Raw genomic sequence first — 19,112 nt, forward strand, 5'->3', positions numbered from 1 at the left:
TGACAATATTGTACAATATTTACATTTCTGATATCACCATGAAATTCTGTATTTTCTATATACAACATTGAAAATTCTTCAGAAACATTTGGACTATTTCTTATAATCACAATTTTAGTATTATAGAAAAAAGAGTTTCTCAGTCATCTCTTGACCATTTATCACGCTCATCATTCGGGGATTTTGATTGGTTTTTCCAGCATTCATTATCCTTCCTGATCAAAAAAATATTGTATCACTGTTTCTTTTAGCACCCTGTGGTGGTAGCTCTCTGCCGTGGTATAAATATTGATATAACAGTGGCTATATCAATACCTATATACAGATGTATCTGTGCACGTTCCTTTAATAAACACTGCGCATGGTAGAGTAGTCCCTGTTATCTGGAGATCTTCCTCCTCTTGGGTTTGGGGGGTCTCATTTGTCTGTCGCCCTGTGGGATTTGGTGAACCTGGAAATAAAGAGGTGGGAAAACAACAACAGAGGTTGAAATCATAAATACCATCTGATTTCTGACAAAGAAAGAGTAGGGGACAGACTTAGGCTTTCATTTTTAATCATTGCTATGGTGGGGCATTTAAAATTTTACTAAGACTTCAGATTGCAGTGTGCCCACAGTCGTTACAGAATATGAGGAATCCTGAAACTTAGAAGCAGAGCAACACTCTGTGGAACCCCAAAGCAGTGGAACATAAAGGAGGAACTGGAAAAAACTCAAGCATGGGAAATGCGATGCATAGTTGCTCCTGCTGCAGTAAAATTTAAGATGAAAATAAGGCCTTTCCCATTAGAGAGCCCTAGATCACCAATGTCACTAGGATCTGGAAAGTGGATGAATACAGAACAATCATGTATTCTTCTTCACTCCATCACCCTACTTATTTTACAACTACTAAGAAGGGTCAATGATTTTAAGAACCTTGGCCCAAGGAAGTTTATTTATGAGAAGAGCCAGGATGGAAAATGGAACACCACTACCATCTGTTGGCAGATCTAAGCTTGTGTAGTTTGGGAAGAGCAATTAATACAACTTGATCTTTATAAACTAATGCAGAAACTAGCAGAATTCAGGACTGCGTATCAGATTGAGCAGGGGTGAAGCATTTGTAGAGCATGAATGTCAGGCATCAGAAAGCAGATAGTATGGTTTTGAGGGTCAGGGGGCAGGTTCTTAGAGGGGTGATCAGGTGCCTCATGCTGTATTGCAGCTACTGATGAGAGAGGGCAACGTCAAGATGCAGGAAAGGCAGGATGGACCCAAGGCAGTGGTATACCAAATGTCCCCTGTGGAGGGACACGAGCAAATTGTAGTGCATGCCAATTTCTGTGGTGTAAATACTTCCACCATGGTAAATTTCAAGCTAGCAATGTGATATCACAGAACTCAGAGTTAGGAAGAGATGTATACAATCAGCTCTTGAGATTCACTACAAGTTGGCTCTATTATATGTTTTAAAAATAACATTTAGATAACAGCAAAGTTCAGTGCTATTCAGGGTCAAATACAGAAAAGTTTTCAAAAATAATATTTAAAATTTAAAAATAACTTTGATGCATTTTTCAAATTTCTTCTTCCTCCTAACCCCTTCATATACATTTTAAAAAATCACTAGTCTCTGATAAGGAACTATAACTGAAATCTTTTGATTATCAAGGAAAGAAGCCTGTATTCAAGAATGTAAACTAGTAACCTGTGGAACAAGTGTGGTCTGAAATGTATTTTGTTCAGGCATATGATGTTTTAATAGTTTAAAAATAGTTGCCAACTAAAAAAAAAGGAGAAATTTTACTTCTAGACATCTAGAAAATAAGATCTTGTAACACTGGCACAATTTCCCCTATGGTTTAGATCTGCTGGAGCAGGAAGAAAGGAGCTCCTCCTGGAGGGAGCACATGCTCTGGGTTGCCACAGTCCCCTTTACCCCCAATTGCCTGCTGGACACAAAGGCCAATGTCCTGATGCGGACACTAGCAAGATGCTCGATATGCTCCTGAGCAGAAAACAGTGTATAATGCATTTCTTAGTCCACTTGAGTTAAGGAGGCCATATGACTGGATCAGGCCAGAAAAGTCAGCAGAAGTGATGAACTTCCAGGCCTGGCCCATGAAACCTATCCTGGTCGTCTGTGAACACTCTCTTCTCTCGGCTGCTGGACTGGATGCAAGATAAAATGGAACACTCTGAGGCCCTAAGGAATGGTGGACACTAGATATAGGAAGAACCTGAGCCCCTGAACAACTCTGTAGAGCAAGGCCTTCCCCAACCAGAACCAGACCGGAGTGAGCTTTTACTGTGTTGAGCCTCTAAGACTGACAGTTGGTAGGCAGCCTACCCTGACCAGTGCATCTTGGTTGGCATTTCTCAATCTACTCAAATTGCTGTTTGTCTCATACCTGACCCATTTAACTTATGGATATTATTTGCCTGGTCCTAGAAGGCATTTGAGTATATAATCCCTGTTCCACACTTTTCTGTCATTCTATCAGGAAATTTAACATTTCAGGGCCTAAGTTCCCCCATCTGCGAAACGATGGGTTCTCTACAGCCCACACCAACCCCAACATTCTGTGCATCTATAACGTACGCCTGTCACGAAGCAGCCACTGGATGGGTTTCAGACAACCTTGTTAACACAATGTGTCAAGTAAAAGTGAAAGAAATCACCTTTCATAGCTGAATAACTTTAGATAATTCATATTTTTAAAGAAATTACCAAAATTATACTTTGAGTGTTTACATCAGTGAATTAGAGGATAAAGATTAAGTTGTTCACATTCAACACTATTATATGCGATGTTCAATAAAGTAACAAAAAAGTAGACACCCCTTCTCTAGAACCAGAGGTTATAGTGTTAATTTAACAACAGAATTTTGTGCCAAGTATTTTATTTTTTGATCTTGACCCTGTTGTTCAATTTCACTGTTCTGTTCTAAGGACAGAGTGAAATCTGCATGACTGAATATTTAGGCAACACTAATGGCCACAGCTTTTCAGAGTCCAATGCAGAAAGTTGTGATTTTAATTCAATATTTTGCTGCTCACATTTTAAAAGAATGTTATGTGGGGGGAAAAGACACAAAAATTACTTATCTCAGAAAAAGACGTAGTTAATACTGCTAGGTTATTTTTTCTTAAATTACTTTGAATCGTTTCTGATACCTGCTTTTTTTAGCATAGTAATTTAGTATTGCTACGTGAGTTGCCTGACAATATTTTAGAGACGTTAGCAAAAAAGTGTAATACAATTTATTTTCAAAGAAACACAGTATAATGGAAAAATAAATTAACTTACAGTCCCAGACATTTTGTCCAGTTCACTCATGGCCTCATGAATAGCAGCTTCTAAATGGTTATTTAGCTTTCCACTTCTAGAATTAATGAAAACAACACATCAGATTAATAAATTAAAGGAACAAAATGCAATTTAATGACTTAACCAGAAAACAGAAGTACCAATTCCACCAGAGAAAAATCAACGTATATTCACATTTGGAAAATTCAGATAACAAAACATTGGATTTCTCACCACTGAATACTGACAATAAAATAGCAGAACTATAAAAAAAAAAATTGAACGCATGATTGGGGAAAAGGAATTCTTTCCCCTTCTATGTGCTTCTTCCACAGTCTGATAATTTTGCAAGAAATCTGGGCCACGAGTGTCTTTTCCCACAGAAGCAGCTCGTCCTCCGGATTCCCGCCTGCCCTGCGCTGCTTCTCGGCCCGGTTTGCTTCTTCGCAGGCAGCCAGGCTGTGCGGCGAGGGGAAGGGCGGAGGGGCTGAATTGCAGGCTCTGGCCACTAGGGAGCTCCCTCTGCCCTCTCTGGAGCTCCTGGCTTCGGCAGTCGAGCGAATGAAGGCTGAGATCCAGATGGGAAGCGGCTGAACTCGCCACGCCCCAGTCCTTCCACGCCTGGGCCCACCCCATTTCCCCCCAAACCAAGATGGCATAACTGTCTGAACCGTCTCAGAGTGTCTGTCGCTTGCCTGGCCTTCCCTCCCCACTCAGCATTCCGTTACACGCGTTTGGCCTGAATAACACACATGGTACATCCGTCCTTATTGAAACTTACATCTAGGAAGCTGTTGCACTAATTACTAAAACCGGGCAAATCCATACTACCCACCTCTGCAGCCGTGTACCCTTTGTCCATTCTGTTGGCCTATTTTCCCCTCTTTATGCATATAGATAATTACCCAGTTATTCTGAGTAAGGTGATTCATTTCATTTATCTTGTCAGGACAACCACTAGAAAAGATGCAGAGGTAAAACTTTTCCTAACAGGCTATTAGCAGGGCTTTCCAAGAGTTAAACTGTCTCAGCATCTACACTACAGGGAGATGGGAAATTTACAATTGCGGAAGAATTTGGTTCACAGTCCCATTTAATTTGGCTCACACATGTTTAAAAATGTATTTGAACTCAGAGGAATGCCTTTAGATGAGGCCTTTTGGTTTACCACAGTCCTCGCCGGGTTTTATCCTCATGTACCAGGACAGGGCCATTCATACATCTGGGGTCCGTGTATACCTTGGAGAACTCTGCGATTCCCTCCCTGAGTAGTATACGGCCAGGCACATCACGGATGCCTATATTTACTAAATAAAAATACGTGTCCATGGTAGCGTGATACCAAGCCTGTATTTTGAAAAACATATAGTATGCACTTAAGTCATTTAAACTGAAAGGAAAAAAATAATGTATTGATTTTAACCACATTATAAGAGTAATGTAGCACCAAACCCTTTCCACCCACCTTTTGCTGACCTGTAAACTAGCCTCTAGCTTTTACATTTTTCCATTTATTTTTAGAAATGTGAACAGTGCAGAAAAGTGCATAAAACAAATGAACAACTCCTAACAAACCCATTTCCAATGATATACTGTTAATATATTTAAGCCTTTTTTATTTAAAAAATTAAAGCTGAAGTTCCCATTTGTCATCAATTCCCAGTCCCATTCTCTCCCGCCCTCCTCTCCAAGGGCAGCTGTGTTGTATATCCTTCGGGAATGTTTTCATATTTCATATGATATTTCCAAGAACAGTACCTCGTATTGTTTTATTGGTTTTAAAAAAATATATACACACCAAAGGTGTCCTGATATACACACCATTCTGCAACTTATCTTTTTTCCCCTTATTACTGTTTCTGAGTACTGTCCAAACTGATATAATCCATTTATTACTGTCTTTTATTTACCTACACATTCTGGGTTTAAGAAGCCTTGGGTATCTTGGGGATTCAGTCTGCCCTGTTTTCCCAGTGAGGAGTTTGCTGAGTAAATTCAGTCCCGGACTCTACAAGGCCATCTAAGCTTGGCTGAGGCTTTTGTGGGCTGTTTGGAGGAGGTCCTGACAAGCATCACACATTGCCTACTTGCCCAACAGTATTACACCTTGTGTCATGTGTTAAACACATTTATCCTTACTATTTTTTTTGTATTGAAACGTATGAACGTAAGTTTTAAAATATATTTATTTGTTATGCAGTTTGATGATAAGATCTTATGGGTTTAAAATGGACTACATAAAGTTCTAAATGTCTAAAAAGAAGGTAAAACCTTTCCATGAAAAACCATCAGGGAATCTTGTTTTTCTCACCTTTACCTTCATAACAAAAATAGCTCCTATTTATTGAAAATTGTCTATGTGCCAAGAATTGTGGTAAGTCTTTATATACATTATCTTATTTAATCCATACAATAATCCTAAAAAGTAGGTATTATGACAACTGTTTGCATGCAATACCTCATGACGTTTTAGGGAGAACTGGTGAAATAAATTTTAATTTTGTGATGAGGAAGATGGATGTTTAAATACAAATAATTTTCAAAGGCAATAAACAGAGAGTCATAAAAAATTTTACCTAACGATTAAAAATTACAATAACATTACCATTAAAGTAGATAAATAATTCAACATTACCTGTTAAATAAAAAGATAGAATTTTAGAAGTCTGTCATCTCATACTTCAACAAGACACTTAAAATGTTTGTAAATGCCTTATATTAAATTAAGCAAAATTAGTATGTTATTTTTCTTTAACAAACTTAAGTAGTTAATAGAGGAATAAATGACTACTTTTGGAAGAGAGAACAGATACAGAGATGTGGGGCATGAAATTACTTGACTACATCGTGAGAATCAAGAGGTAGAGAGTGACTCTCCCAAATGTCGAATCTGCAGACCAGTTTTTACACTCACTTGTCAGGTCAGAGGAAAACGAGCTTAAAAGAGGAAGAAAAACCTCCATGAATTCCTGAAATGAACAATTAGTCAAAATGCAGTCCTCCAGTCCAAAGGGCCTCCCTGTGGTGTCCCTTCTACTATTTTCCATACCCTGCTGACATTTAATAATAAACATTTTTGCTAATGGACACTCTAAAATCTACTTGATTAAGCGATAGATGTTCATATAATCACACTTCTAGTTATTAATGGAGATAATTGCGACTTCCCATCTTCATTGCCTATATTGTCACACATTATCCTTATTTTCACTAATTAAAAAAAAAAGAGCCAGGTACACATCTCTGAATGGTACTAGAAATAAGGGGGAAATGAAAGGGCATGTTGCTCTACGCTGTCAGTTTAAATCTGGGCAACTTCATGTAGGACAGAAGAAATCGGGGTAAGACTTAAACGTTCAGGAACCGTAGACTCTGAAACCTAATCCATAGAGAAAGTGTGCAGATTTAAGAAAATTTTACACACTAAGTATCATTTCTTGGTTTTTAAGTAAAAGTGCTTTATTACTTTATCATTTTCCAGCTTCATAAAAATCAGGTTACCAAATAATTTATATGTACACATAAGAGAGAGAATTTAATCCTCACATAAATGAAAATCGTAACGTTCTAAAAGCTATAGAATTTTTCTTGAACAAAGCTGTTTCCTCTTTTAAGTACAAAATGACCTTAGTAGTGTCGTCAATAAATATGTTAATATTTCTTTTGTGATTAGGCTGTAATAAGCATATAAGTTTAAAGATATTTTTATTGTACAATTTGTAGGGTATTGAGGATTAAAATGGCTACACAAAGTTTTAGACATTTAATATGGTGGTAGAATGTTTCAACTGGCAAAAAATATCAGGTAAGTTTGTTTCTTTCACCTGTATCTTTATAATAAAAATAACTATTTACTAAATATTTACCATGTGCCAAGTACTGTGTTAAGGCTCTAATTATGTTATCTATGTTACAAAAATCCTAAAAGGAAGGTATTAAAATGCTCACTTCAGAAATGAAGAATTTAGGTTCGGAGAGGTTAAACAATATACCCAAGGGCACAGAAGAATGAAGTGAAAGAAACAGGATTTCAACTCCGGTCAAAAAACCACCTCTTAACAATCTTGTTCCAAATACCATCCTCCCCCTTTTAGTCTCCTCCTCTGTTCTTTTCCCTTCAGTCTACAAAATCTTTGTAATCTTAAAAACTCTCCCACTGCTATATTTCAGGAGCTTCTCACGTTAATGGTGGAAACCTTTGGCCACTGTGTTTCTATACCCACGACTCCAGGGGAAACCGGTTTCACTAAGGTGACCACTGGCCTCCAAAGCGCTCAGTCGACGGGGACTTCTTAGCTCTTGTCTTCGGGGACCTCTGACGAGCATCGCACCACCCTGCAATGTGCGCCCCACTCCCCTGCCACGGCTGCCCCCTCCGTTCTCACCGGTGACCCTGCCCACCTTCATGGCCTGCGGTAGGTGCTCAAGTGCCCGAGCGTGCAGCCCTGGGCCCGCCGTGCAAACCGGCAGGAGCCTCTCCGTGCGCCTGCAGCCACTGTGACAACGTCAAACCCTTCTCCCCAGCTTCAGGCCCCGCGCCCCACCGCCCCAGGGCGCCCAGCAGTTCTCCCTGTGCTCTCCACTCCGCCGCCGACCCCCGGTGGCCGTCCCTGAGGGCCACCCTCCCTCACGCGCCAGCCAGTCGCCCTGCTGCTCTCAGCTCCACCTCCCGACTGTTTCTGCGCCACCCTCACGGCTCTCCTCCGGGGCCGAGTCCTCACTCCCTTGCCTTCTACCGGGGCCTCCTCAATCTCCCTGCCTCCAAAATGGTTCCCCTAAAATCTCTCCACACAGCCACATCTAAAGTGAAAGCCCACCCACCTGTCCCCTTCAGGCCCTCCCATAGGATAGAGGGTCCCGCTGGCCCTCAGGGGGCCCTCGCGGCCTGGTCCTGCTTCCACCTGTGCTTGTGTCTCTCAGAGTTTCCTGTTCCACACCTTACAGCCCCCGGTTCCAGCCGCTGACCTCTCCTGAGCACTATCGAGCCGCCCCATTTCCGTTCTTGTTTCTTCTGTCTGGCTAATAACCCAGAGAGTGTGTAAGGCTTGGCTCAGGTATCATCTCCTCTGGGGAGTCCTCCCTTACCTGAATTTAATGCCATTCTTTACAATCCCCAAATAGACTGTACACATTGCTGCCACCGCAAATTTAGCATTTTAATTATTTGTTTCTGCAACTGTCTTCTTCACCAGCGAGCTCCAGGTCCTACAGCACTGTTCCTGGCACAGATTTTTTTTTTTGGTAAATTAGTCTCCTTAAATTGGGGAATAAATAACTGATTGGGTTCAACACATCATTTATCACGTATGTGACCTTCCACTAATTATTTGAGCAATTTGGGTCAGGGTGTCCTCATCTATAAATGGGGTTGGTAATTCTATTGCACAAACCACACGTGCAAAGCATCAGCTATTCTTCTGGGCATTCACAAGGCAATTAGTTCACTTAGACAATGGTCTAAATGAAGCTGTTTTTACTAACGTGTGCTCCATAATTTCTTGTTTTAAAAAAATATATTCTTATTGATTTCAGAGAGAGGAAGGGAGAGGGAGATAGAAACATCAATGATGAGAGAGTCATTGATCAGCTGCCTTCTGTATGCCCCCTGCTGGGGATCAAGTCCGGGCATGTGCCCCGACTGGGAATAGAACCCCATCTCCTGGATCCTACATAGGTGGATGCTCAACCGCTGAGCTATGCTGGCTGGGCCATAATTTCTTCTTTACCTCTCCAGTCTGCACTCTAAGTTAATGGTTTCATCAGAGTTCCTTTACATAATGCCACTTAAGACCCATATAAATCACTACACAGTGTAAACTAGGTTGGAAGAAAAAGTTTTTAAATCACTGTGTGTTACTCAATACCTTTCAGAAACTGCTTAATAGCAAGTTTGTGGGGGAAAATACAGCTTATTGCAAGGCAGTATATCTAAATATTTGGAGGAGCTAATCATTTCTGTGTTGTCAACTCTGTTTCGGGTATTTTACACGTTACCCAGCTAACCGGCATGTCTCACTGGAGGGAAGATATCAGGGAATTTTTTTTCATCAGACAAACGAGTGCTGTTGGTGTTCTATAGCAAACGGCCCATCACAAATTTGTGAGGCAGGTAACTTGCAACTTGCCCCTTTCATCCAGACCTTATGTTAATTTCAGGAGCCCCCTACTCCTGAGCCACCACAGGAAGTGCCACTTCCGAGCAGAGGGCACTGCCTCGCTGTGTTTGCCGCTCATCAGCTTTGCAGTGGATCTGCCAGTTCACTGGGCCTCGTCCGGCCAAGGCCAACTGGCTGCCTCCCAAAGGGGCCCAAACAGGAGTCGGCCCTTGCAATGGACATCGTCTTGTGAGACATTCCGGTGAGATGGAGAGAGTCTTCCCAAGATTGGTTGAGTTCTAAAATTTTATCTCTGGCAAGAACTACTGAAGACACCACTAAGAGAACGAGAGGGCCCCTTAATAGACATCGGTATCATTATATAAACCTTTTACGAGGCACACTCCTAATGGTTCTGATTTCACAATTCTTGGATGTCTGATAATATGAAAACCATAGTATCAGAACAGGTCTGTCAATTATATGTATTTTACAACAATTTTTCCATGTACAGATACAGAAGCAACATTTGAAGTTCTTTACCTCAAAATAAAATAATAGTTATGATATATAAAACTACATTACAACTACAGTGGAAACTGTGTTTCAAACATTATTTACTTGTCCATTTTACATTTACTCAGAATATAAAGATCTGGAAAAACTTGAATAATAATGTCCCAAAGTTCAACTTCTTGTTATAATTCCAAAGAGAACTTACTGCACCTGTCCTGAGAATAAATAATTATTTACCATCACTTTGACTAATAACAGTTAATTTGCCAAATTGTAAATGGCAGACTTTTGCTATACTCTCAGAGACAATTTAATTGCTACATGTTGAGAATATTAATCATATTTTGTTGCACACCGAATCAGAGAGATGGAGATGAAGAGAGATGCAGATGGAAACCCCACACAGTATAAATTAAGAAAATATTTTCTCTAACAGCTAATTTCGCTTGTCTACAATGGTCCTCATTGGCAGTAACTATTAAACTGCTCTTAGGCAGACTACGGGATGGACAAAAATCAGTGAGATTTCATTGTCCCTTTGAAGGAAAACCAGTCAATTATATCCTTAAAAAACATAATGGGAAGGAAAAAAAATAGTGCTTACTTTCTGTTTCTTTTCCGGGCTCGGCTGTAGGCTTCTAAACCTTCTGTTAGTGTCCTCAACTTCTCGGGCTCCACCTGAGTGAAGGTAAGAAGACCAGACCACGTTACCCGGGCCGCATGGTTAACAGCCCCTCTCCTGCGGGAGCAGGCCCTGCGCCGGGAGGCTTAGCATTCGCACCGCCCCGTCCTGTGCCCTCGACTGAGGCCCACTCCGCAGCTCCGGCTGCAAACAGCGACGGAAACGAGAGACTGCTTGCCTTGTAAATTGTCAACATTTTGAAAATTGTGTTTTAAGATCAAAACTTGGAATTTAAATAACCTTCGATTGGCAAAATCATGGAACTCAGATATCCTGGGCTGCTTTCTTCGCTGCCTGCTGTGCAGAAACCACAAATCTGTATTCCCTCGGGAGGGCAAGAGCAGGGCTTAGGGAAGGGGGATGGGCTGTGGATTCCAGAGCGAAGTTCAAATCTTACCTCCTAGCATGAGGAAAACACTGAAATTTTCTGAGCCTCAGTCCCCCCCCCCCCCCCCCCAGTTTAAAATAAAGACACTAATACCTACCTTCCTGCTAGGATTGCTGTGCGAATTCAAATGCGAAAAGTCACGTTGAACATTTAGGCCAGCAGAGCAGGCGTTAGTACCTAACATGTTAGGGCGGCCACCCACAGTCCTTACTGATGTGGGAAGGGGGCGTTGCTACACTTTATGGGAAGGTCCTCTCCCCTGTCCTACTTTATCTCCACCAGCCTGTGTGAAGCCTGCTAGTCATCACAGTGTGGCCACCAAAGGGTAGCTGGGGATCCGTGGGGGCCGGGAAGTGCCACTCACCCCCAATGATCTCCACCCCCCCTAAGAAAAACAATTAATAAATAGGAAAACTTGTATGTAATCTGTGAATAAAAAGACCTTTAGAAAAACATTGCTATTTTTATTGATCTTTGTAAAAAAAAGAAAATCTAAGTAAAAACAGTGTTACTTGTATAAACAAAACTTCAAGGCAAATCCCTGGGGCCAACCCTTAGTCCAGCGTTTTCCCCACACTTATGCTACTCTTATATAAAAACTCAGGTTGACAAAAATGCCTCATGGGTAATAAACACTAATAAGCAAGGATATCATTATTAACTCTTGTCTTTAAATCCTCCTGACTCATGAATATTATTTATAAATGATTTTTCCCTTGACCCCTTCAAATTTAGTACACAGTAATGATTAACGTGTTTCCACTGTCAAGTCTGAAAACAAACCTTTCTAGTATTCAATGAAAAAAACAGCCAAATATTGGAAACATTTTCCTTTTAGTGATTTCTGTATTTTGTCCTAAAGGATCCAAATATCTTACACACACAAGCTCATTGGGGATAACCACTCTATCGTGAGCCAGAACAGGAGACTACTTTGTTCCAATAACACTTCACAGGAGCCATGAAGAAAATGTCTTATTGGGATGATTGGAAAAGCTTAAGTTAGATGAATACATCCATGTGTTGTTTAAAAAAAAAAAGGGTCTGGATACATTTTCACATTTTATGTTAGACATGAGGTTCCCTCTTGTATTCACTCACACAAAGAGAATATGAAAGCTATGCCACACATTACACTTCTGTAATTTATAGCTAATTCCACTTATATTTAAATGGCCTTCTTGAGAGCAGGAAGGACACTCTCCTGTAACAGAAACTTCTATTAGACACAAACGTGTGCCGAGGGATCTCAGAAGGAATGGATGGATGCAGGCAACAGAGAGCAGAGTCACAGTGAAACAAAGCAGGACACCACACTGAAAACTTTCCCTATTCATCTTAATTAGAAAAACAAAACACTAAGTTAGATCAAACTTTTTTTTTAAATCTTCAATTTCTAATTTTAATTAAATAAGGAATGAAGTGCAGTAAAAACATTTCTTGTGCATTTTTATGTAAAAGGCATTGTTTTATTATTTAATATGGTAATACTGAAGACCAGTATTACTTTTGTTATTTTACAGGTGGGACTCAGGAGTTTAAGTAACAGGGCCAGCATTGAAACTCATGTCTGACTCTAAAGCACTCAACCTCCTGTACTATACCAACTCCAATAGACACTGAAATATGCAATCACTTTATATAAAATACACATACCCCAAATGGTATCAGAGAACAAAATTAATTCAATTTGTAGTCAAACAGAAAGCATATTTAATGATTAATAAACACTCCCCTTCATAAATTACTTGGCTAACTTGTAAATGAAGAAAATAGTGGGGAGTTAAATATATGTGTGTGTGTATATACATATATATGATATTAAAAAGGTTGAACACACACTTTTTTTTTTTTTTTAATGAAACTTACACTGGAACAGGAAACTTAAGACCCAATACTTTAATCTGTAATTACAATCTTATATTCCTGTACATTCACAAGCCAGGAATTCCAGAAATGATTTAATTCCTATCTTGGTGAGAAACTGGGGGAGGGCTTTACATGCATCATTATTCATAATCTGCCCACAGAGTCTCATCCTAGTAACGATGATGCTATGGTAAAGGCCACCGTGACATTTGTACATATTTAAGAACTAGAAAAAGATACCCAGAATTAATATTACCTAGTGTATAAATACACACATATGTTGAATATCTTTTTTGACTCCTAAATCCCTTCTTTCACTTATTCACATTCTTTAGATATAACGATTCTTTGACACAAATAGTCCTCTAGCCTGTTCAGTCAGGTCAGAAATATATCAATAAAGCCAGATGTTATTATACAGTGGAGGTTTAAGAGTTTTCTGAACAGTCTAAATCTCTGCTTGCTTCTTTCATTCACAAGGCACATATTAAACATTTGGTAATTTATTAAGTTTGATTTGGGGTCAGACCGGTAGCAGGTAGTCTCAGGAGTAACTTAACGTCTGTGACAAGAGGAGATGCAAACCTTCTAGATAGCAAACTGCCCTCTGAAAGTGAGTTTAGTAGGAACAGAGGGAAGACCATGTAAGACAGAGAGAAGACTGCCGCCTGAGAGCCAAGCTGGGGCGAGGCCTCAGAAAGAACCGACGCTGCTGACATCTTGATGTAAAGTATATATGAGAAGAACCTGGGTCAAAGGTCCCCAATCACTTTTGGACAGAGCCAGTTAACTAGGGAAGGTGTTAAAATTCCCTGTAGGCTCTGATCCTGGCAACAGGATTAAACCTCCTGGTGACCACTGTGCAGCTACTTCGTGCTGAGACAAAGCTGTCACACAGAGGCCAAAGGATAGAGCACCAGCCTCACCACAGATTTCACAGGACAGACAGCCGATCTCAAGTTCCCCCTTCATTCTTCACTTCCCCATCCCACCTCTACAATGTCAGCGGCTACTGTTGGGGGGATGGCATCATGCCGGGTACCAAGCTTAGAGTCAGGAGCCAGGGCTTTAGTGCCTACGATTTGCGTACGTCCCTAAGAATGTCGCTTCTCTGAGCTTCAGTTCTCTCATCTGTAAAATGGGGATAACTGCACATCTTTATGGGTCAACGAGAGAATCTAAAAAGACAGTGACCAGGAAGGTGCTTTGCAAACACCGAAGTGGTTTTCTGTGAAATTATTTTAGGTGGAACATGGACAGACCTTAAACATTTTTAATAGTTATGTACTCATATAAATTTATATTAGAGAAATACAAAAACCATTTTACCTATGATTTCACATACATTATAACTTAGAAGTAAAGATGCTATTTAAAAAGTGGCTTGAATAGTGTTTCTTTTCAAAAAATATTTGTTGAATGAATAAGTGGGTACATGAATTTAAAGGAAAATTTTAACTAAATAATAGTATAGGTAACATACCACATTAGCTGAAATCTGGGAAATACAGCTTTGAAGAATTATACAAATGTGAGGTAGTTCTTAGGTTCATTATCATGAAACATGTATTAAATAGTAAATATATATTTTTAAATCTTCAAGCTGAAAAAGTCCTGAAATATGTCAATATTTTTGAAAAAATGGGAATGTGATAAATAAATAATTTGGTAAATAATGTGATAAATAACTCACATGTGACAGAAAGGATGAACCTATTTTTCCAACAATAGTGCAACAGTGGAACTCATGGAAATGTCACTGAAGTGAATCCCATTTTTTCCCAATGAACTAACCAAATCTACAGTATTGCTATTGTAGTCAGTGTCATTACCTGAGGGATTTTTTGGTGTGTGTGCTTCCTTTCCCCTTCACTTTGGATAGCAGTATCTTTGAGCACTAGAGAACTTTACTACAGGACTAGAGCAAATCTGTTCTAAACAAGTCAACAAATTTCAGTTTGATCCACAACCCATAAAGATGAAATGTCTTGGATAAACTCATACATCTAAAGAAACGCTGTTTAAAAGCTCACATAACAGAAGCATACATTTGGCTCAGACCTGAGATTGCATTTGCTACCATCTATGTGAAAATTCCATTGACAAGCTAAAGAATTTTGGGCTGAGTCTGTTTCCTGTGACTGGAGATAGGCTCCTACAATATTCTACAAGTCACTACAGTAAAGCTTACAGTCTTACCTAAGTTTTTGGCTCAGTTTAGTCTTTTTCCTAATATTCACATTTCTGGTCTTATCTAGTTCTTCATTTTTATTATCTGTCACATTTTGATCAGGCACTCACTTCCTTAGCCTGGATCTTATCTTACCACTTTTCAAAAACTATTTTCTTCAGTTTCAAAAAGATTCTGTTGCTACAGAGAATTATTTGGCCCTGCTGCCCCACCAGCCAAAATGTAGCCCCAATATTATGGACATGGATTCTGCACAGAGAAAAGGATTCATTTCCAACAGGTTAAGAAAATATATAAAGTAAAAGGAATACACAAAGGACAATTTCAATAGAAAATTATAGCACCAAGCGATATAAAACAGCTCACACTGATAATCAAGTACAGGAAGAATGTTCTTGAAAATAAAATGTTTAAACATCACAAGAGGGCAAACCTCTCAAATTCAGTCCCCAGGCTCAATTCCTTAAGTCCTATGTAACGGCAGGCTGTCTCTGGTTTTGTTCCACACTGTCAAACGTGTGAGCATGTGATGCTGAACGCACACACAGAAAGTGTGCTGTCCCAGATGAATTTTGTTATGACTTTTAATAATGATGTGTTTGTCTGTTTTGAATGACTATCTAGAGAACTCTTTTTATCTCTACCAGCCAAATATAGCTGTGTGGAGGTCAAAGTGTGAGTCTAGGGAAGGAGAATTCACCCACTGCTTTTAAAACCAATCTTCATTTACTCAGGTGGTGCTGCACCGAAATGTGGAACTGCCCTGGGTAATCAGAGGTCTCTACCTGCCAAACAACGACAAATGTTTCATTGGGAAGAAACATTTTGGTGCCAATCTAGAAATAAATCCTTTCCTAAATTAGGCTCCAGTCAGAACACATATCAAGGGTTAGAGCAGTGAAATGTGGAGACCAATGGGACAGTGTTCAAAAAGAGTAAAAATGATCTACCAGAAAAAAGGGAAGAATTTTATTTTTTGATTATTAAAAAAGAAAAAAGAGAATCGTCCCTTTCAGGTTAACGTACGATCAGAGATGAGAATTACAAAATTTGTTTTCGAAAACAAGTGCATTTCCCCTAGGTTAAAATAATGATAGAAGTACATAAAGATAACCGTCTTCCCCTACAGTTGCATAGGCTTAAAATGTTTGCACAGTATAGCGTAGAGGTGTGGTGCCAGTGGGAGCCCGTTTTCTTTCCAAGAATTCTCCAATCCAGTGCCAAGACCTGGCAGCGCCTCTCTCCGGCCTTAACCAGGTACTTGAGCACTGCAGCGAGGCCTTACTCTTGGCCACTGAACCTCAAATTATAAAGGGTTCAGGGTTTGGAGAGAAACCTGCATTTATTTAGAAAAAGTATAAGTATCTTCCAGAACGTACTTCATTACAAACTGATAACCAAAGGAAAAAAATATTAGTAAGGCGATCTCACCTCCTGGCACACAGTATCTCCAGTGCTGTCCTGTCCCATAGCTTCAATACCGGTACAGTATTATAGGAGCGATTCAGTCCAACTTTTCACAGGCTGTTAAAATCTCTACTAATTAATGTTGTTGATGGGGGGAGGGTATGAAGGAAGGTAGAGGAAGAAAGTCCGAGCTGATTTTTTTAGAAACTCTGAGGAGAAGGGGACTTTCAAGTTTACTAAACAAACTAAGAGCTTGAAACACTTCCAAGTCCAACTCCTGCTTGAAATGAACGGCTGATATTAATTTATAATCAGATATGCCCATACGTATGATGTGCTGAGGTTTATAAAAAGTCATAAACTATTTCATTCGTTAAATATATTCCTTATAATCTTTTTTTCCCTCAACCTGTATTCATGGATAGTAAACGCTGTATTCATGGGCAGTAAACCCTGAATTCATGGATAATGCATAGATGAATATTAACTAAGGTCCAATTACCACAATTCCACAGTGATGGAAGCCAAATTAATCAGGTTTTCTCACACAGAGAACACGTATGAGGAGGCTCATTTTTGCTGAGCCTCTCTTTTGTGCTGGAAAATCTATTTATGGTATCTTGTTTAATTCTTAAAATATCATTCTGAGTAGAAATTAATATTCCCACTTGGGAGGTTCGAAGACTGCAGCTCTGGGAGGTTAACATACTTACCCAGGACCGTTTCGGTCCCTGGCAGAGCTGGGATTAAGCTCACAGCAGAATGCCCAAAGCCCATGCTTCTCCCTGCCACCCCGAGCTTTCTCTCCAGTTCTCTGTAGACTGTGTTCGGACAGTACTTGATGTTTAGAAATCAGACCTTTTAGGAAGTCATCTCAGAAACTGCAGAACATTTCTAATGGCTTATTCGTTAATTCTACTACATGTCATACCCCACCAAAGACTGAAAGTGCCTTTCTAAAATCATAAACTGAGCAAGTCATTTACTATCGTGACAAACAGGTGGTTAAAGCATCACCTTACGGACAGCATGGCGATGGGGAACTCAGCCCCTGGCAGGAATCAGGGCTCCAATCAGCCCAGCCTCTCCGTCCAGGGAACCAGCAAACCCGGGAGGTGCCTGGTTTGCTCTGAATTAGTAACCTGCAGTCCTGTCAATCAATTATTTATTGTTTCTACTCTGCCTGCTTCCAAAAGGCATTTGAAGTAGCCTACTGAGAACAAAGACTGTAACAGAAAATAAATGATAGGTTTGTGGGATGTGGGTGGTGGTGGGGAGATAAGATAATCAATCTATTCTAAAACTTGAGTTAACATAGATTTTATCTGCTGGGATCTGACAGGGTCTTGGATTAATTTACTTTGGTAGACACAGAAATAGTGTGAAAAACTGAGAGGCTAAGAAGGTTTAAAAGAATAATGTGTCAGAAAGTTGTCTGGCAAACCTTTCCTCTGAGATACTAGGGAGATAAACACTAGGGAAACAGTCCCTTCCATGTTAGTGAGGTGGAAGTAATAAGATCTTACTATATTAAACAAATTGTTTATGGAGTCAGCCTCTGTCTTTCTCTTTCGACTTTATTAAAATGTCAGGCATTGCCACAGTGTACAGAAGGAGCCCTAATTCACCACTTCCCTTTTTAAAAGCAGAAGTCTGGTTATTAATGTACAAGACTTTACCCACGTTGCTGAACGCTAAGGGGCTCCATGTAAATAAGATTCACATCCTACTTTGTTCACTTGAGTTAGAGTACGAATTTAAAAAATGTTTTGCCGGCAATCTTTTCCAATAGATCAATGCTTTGTCTTACACGGATATTAAACACGGTTCAATCTTTTCTTGGTGAACCAGGATCACCAAGACAGCAGGCAAAGGCCATTAGGTTTGAAATTTTACCTTCTCTGGTGTTAGAAACTAGGAACACTGTTTGGCTAGTTGGACGTCATGCTTTGTTTTGTGAACTATAGGAGAAAAAGATTCTTTGTGAAGTTGTACTTCGTTTTTTTTATGTGAAAAAGTGAGGTAGGCCCTGAAAAAACTCGAGGTTTTTAAAAATGCTAAGTGCCCTAGAGCATTTAAGAGGCTGTTATACCTTGCTTTTTAATGATAGATAAATATTTCATGTGTTATTAATATTTCATTACATAGATGTTTTCAGTTTTTCACCTCTAACGTGTGCTTTAAATTATTTTTTCTGAATTACTAAAAATATTTGTAGCGTATCTTGATATCAAGGTTTTGATGCAAAGTTACGATGTCAGCCACTGGGAGGGGGACTATTTGAATTTACAGAAACAATTTTATGCTCCCAATTAAGAATTCACCTATGGCTTATGATAAGAAAGAAGAATCTGGATTTTCGAAACATTATTTTATAGTGAATGAAAACAAGTTGCTTACTTGAATGAAGGAAAATAAATAGTTCTTGGACTGTTAGATAAGGACTTTTTTTTTTTTTTTGGTAGTATATCTCCCCAAATATCAGTGAGGAACTCAATCTTAGGAGGTTGCTGACACAGACTAATCAGAAGATCAGGACCATTGGTTAATGTGAAGTGTGTTAAAAGTACATGCCTTTACTCTCCTGGGGACATAAAAGATATTTAGACAAGGCATTTAGGACAGGAAGAAGGTTTCCAGGAAAGGGAGGCCATAATCTTTTCTTTAGTT

The 19,112-nt window shown here is 39.6% G+C and overlaps 1 protein-coding gene across 1 annotated transcript in view; it reads right to left on the reverse strand.

The window, feature by feature from the left end:
* Window positions 1–296: 296 nt before the first annotated feature.
* MBD5 (methyl-CpG binding domain protein 5) overlaps window positions 297–19,112 on the reverse strand; it is a 321,328-nt gene continuing 302,512 nt past the window's right edge. Inside the window, exons 13-15 of the mRNA XM_087819864.1 lie at window positions 10,510–10,618; window positions 3,295–3,370; window positions 297–451 (exon numbers count right to left, since the gene is read on the reverse strand). Of these exons, the coding sequence (XP_087675990.1) occupies window positions 380–451; window positions 3,295–3,370; window positions 10,510–10,618 (257 nt within the window). The 3' untranslated portion in view covers window positions 297–379. The remainder of the gene's footprint in view (window positions 452–3,294; window positions 3,371–10,509; window positions 10,619–19,112) is intronic.

The sequence above is a fragment of the Miniopterus natalensis genome, chromosome 8, assembly GCF_054644295.1.
Source record: "Miniopterus natalensis isolate mMinNat1 chromosome 8, mMinNat1.hap1, whole genome shotgun sequence".
NCBI classification, from domain to species: domain Eukaryota; kingdom Metazoa; phylum Chordata; class Mammalia; order Chiroptera; family Miniopteridae; genus Miniopterus; species Miniopterus natalensis.